General features: G+C 43.1%; 1 protein-coding gene across 1 annotated transcript in view; it reads left to right on the forward strand.

Annotated features, from left to right (window-relative positions):
- LOC119580940 (carboxypeptidase B-like) overlaps positions 1-2,500 on the forward strand; it is a 25,489-nt gene that overhangs the window by 22,769 nt on the left and 220 nt on the right. Inside the window, exons 9-13 of the mRNA XM_037929186.1 lie at positions 456-571; positions 722-808; positions 1,588-1,672; positions 1,889-2,016; positions 2,348-2,500. The exon at positions 2,348-2,500 is cut by the window's right edge and continues 220 nt beyond it. Of these exons, the coding sequence (XP_037785114.1) occupies positions 456-571; positions 722-808; positions 1,588-1,672; positions 1,889-2,016; positions 2,348-2,500 (569 nt within the window). The remainder of the gene's footprint in view (positions 1-455; positions 572-721; positions 809-1,587; positions 1,673-1,888; positions 2,017-2,347) is intronic.

The following is a 2,500-nucleotide window of genomic DNA, read 5'->3' on the forward strand; positions in this document are numbered from 1 at the left end:
TATGGTATTAACAGTAATAATTACAATAATAATCATAATGATAATATTAACGAAACTTACAACACACACTGAAGATCGTGATAATATCAACAGCAGCGGCATTCTGTTCAGTCACCTTACCTTACGAAATCAGAATGTAAAGACCATCTTTTACATAACGAGGAAGCGAACAGACTCGGTTAAAAACCTTACCTCGAGAGAGCGAGTAAGCGAGCGAGAGAGAGAGAGAGAGAGAGAGAGAGAGAGAGAGAGAGAGAGAGAGAGAGAGAGAGAGAGAGAGAGAGAGAGAGAGAGAGAGAGAGAGAGAGAGAGAGAGAGAGAGAGAAGAGAGAGAGCAAGAGAGAGAGAACGAAATAGATAGATAGATAGATAGATAGATAGATAGATGAGAGAGAGAGAGGGCGAGAGCGAGAGAGAGCTAGAGAGAGAGCTAAGCCACATTTCTCCGCGATCAGAGTCGGGGTCCAGCAAGCAACCCTGCTCCTCCATCTACCAGGGGATGACGGCGTCCAGCGAACCCGAAACGAACGCCTTGATAAGCGCTGTCCTGGAGGTGAAGAGGAGGGTCAAGGTGAGTCAGAGATCGTAGTTCAGTGTATTTTTCTTTCTCATAACCGTTGATATGCTTTATATATCCAGTGGAATATTTGAAAATAATAGTAAATGATAATTAATTCATTCAATAAACTACTTTTGCTGATGATCTTTCTTTCGCATGTAGGCCTACGTATCTCTCCACGCCTATGGGCAGTACATCCTGTACCCATGGGGGTATCGTAGGACCACACCTAAGAATAGCGTTGAGTTGGTGAGTTTTACGGAAGAGTAACTTTTAGAAAAACTCATGGTTGTTAAGCTGCACGCATAGCTGTAAACTTCCTATAAACACACTTAAACACGCACACTCACACGGGCACGTCTCTCTCTCTCTCTCTCTCTCTCTCTCTCTCTCTCTCTCTCTCTCTCTCTCTCTTTCTCTCTTTCTCTCTCTCTCTCTCTCTTCTCTCTCTCTCTCTCTCTCTCTCTCTCTCTCTCTCTCTCTCTCTCTCTCTCTCTCTCTCTCTCTCTCTCTCTCTCTCTCTCTCTCTTTCTCTCTCTCTATTTCTCTCTCTCTCACACACACATATATATGTATATATATATATATATATATATAATATAAATATATATATAATATATATATATGTATATATATACATATTTATATATATATATATATATAATATATATAATATATATATATATATTATAATATATATGAATAGTACACACACACAAGCACACACACACACATATGTATGTACACCCACACACACCCACACCCACACACACACCACACACACACACACACACACACACACACACACACACACACACACACACACACACACACACACACACACACACACACACACACACACACACACACACACACACACACACACACACACACACACACACACACATACGTGCTTCATTTACTTCTATCTGTTTTACTATGACTTTTTTATTCATAGCTCTGTTACTCTTTGGACGGCCTATGACTTCTGCTTTATCTTGCGCTAATTAGCCTTCTTTCTCCTCCAGGAAGAAGTTGGCAAAGGGATGGCGGAGGCAATACGCAAGGCTCAGGGAAAAGTCTTTGCTGTTGGAAGCAGTGCAAAGCTCCTTTGTAAGTAATGGCTATTACTCTTTGTAGGAGAAACGGTACTCGTTCTGTTATGATCTAACCAAGTATCAGTCCTCTTAAGGAGGTGTTTTGTAATGAGCTGCAAAAGGCAGGTATTCTCTGATATTTCATATATATCCTGTGGGGGCAACATCCGCCTTGCATCGATTTGGTCAGAGCGGTCATTAACCCTACTGTTGCCGCGGCCATCCCTCCCAGACCCTGCCTCAGGAGCCTCGGACGACTGGGCGCTGGGCGTGGCCAAGGTGCCCCTGTCCTACACCCTCGAGCTGCGGGACGAGGGCGCGGCCGGCTTCGTGCTTCCGCCGAACCAGATCGTTCCCGCAGTACGTACCACGGCATTTCCCTGGACCAGCGTTGCGTTGAAAGGGAATATCAAAAGATTAGCCAGCTACGAATCTTTCTTAGACTATCAATTCTATAATTAATGTTAGCTTATCTTGCAATACGTTATTTATTTATTTATTTATTATTGTTATTATTATTATTGTTATTATTATATATCATTATTATTATTATTATTATTATTATTATTATTATTATTATTATTATTATTATTATTATCATGTATTTATTTATTCATTTACTTTTTTGTGGGGGTGTTCTTTCATCAACATACACGGACATATATGTCATTCACACCTGATGTCTCTGCAGGCGAACGAGGCGTGGGTGGCCATGAGGTACCTCGGCGAGTACGTGGCCAAGCAGGAGGCCCCAACGCGGGAGGCCCCAACGCGGGAGGCCCCAACGCGGGAGGCCCCAACGCGGGAGGCCGGCAGCGCTGCGCCCGCCGTCGAGCATCGCGAT

The sequence above is a fragment of the Penaeus monodon genome, chromosome 14, assembly GCF_015228065.2.
Source record: "Penaeus monodon isolate SGIC_2016 chromosome 14, NSTDA_Pmon_1, whole genome shotgun sequence".
Taxonomy (NCBI): domain Eukaryota; kingdom Metazoa; phylum Arthropoda; class Malacostraca; order Decapoda; family Penaeidae; genus Penaeus; species Penaeus monodon.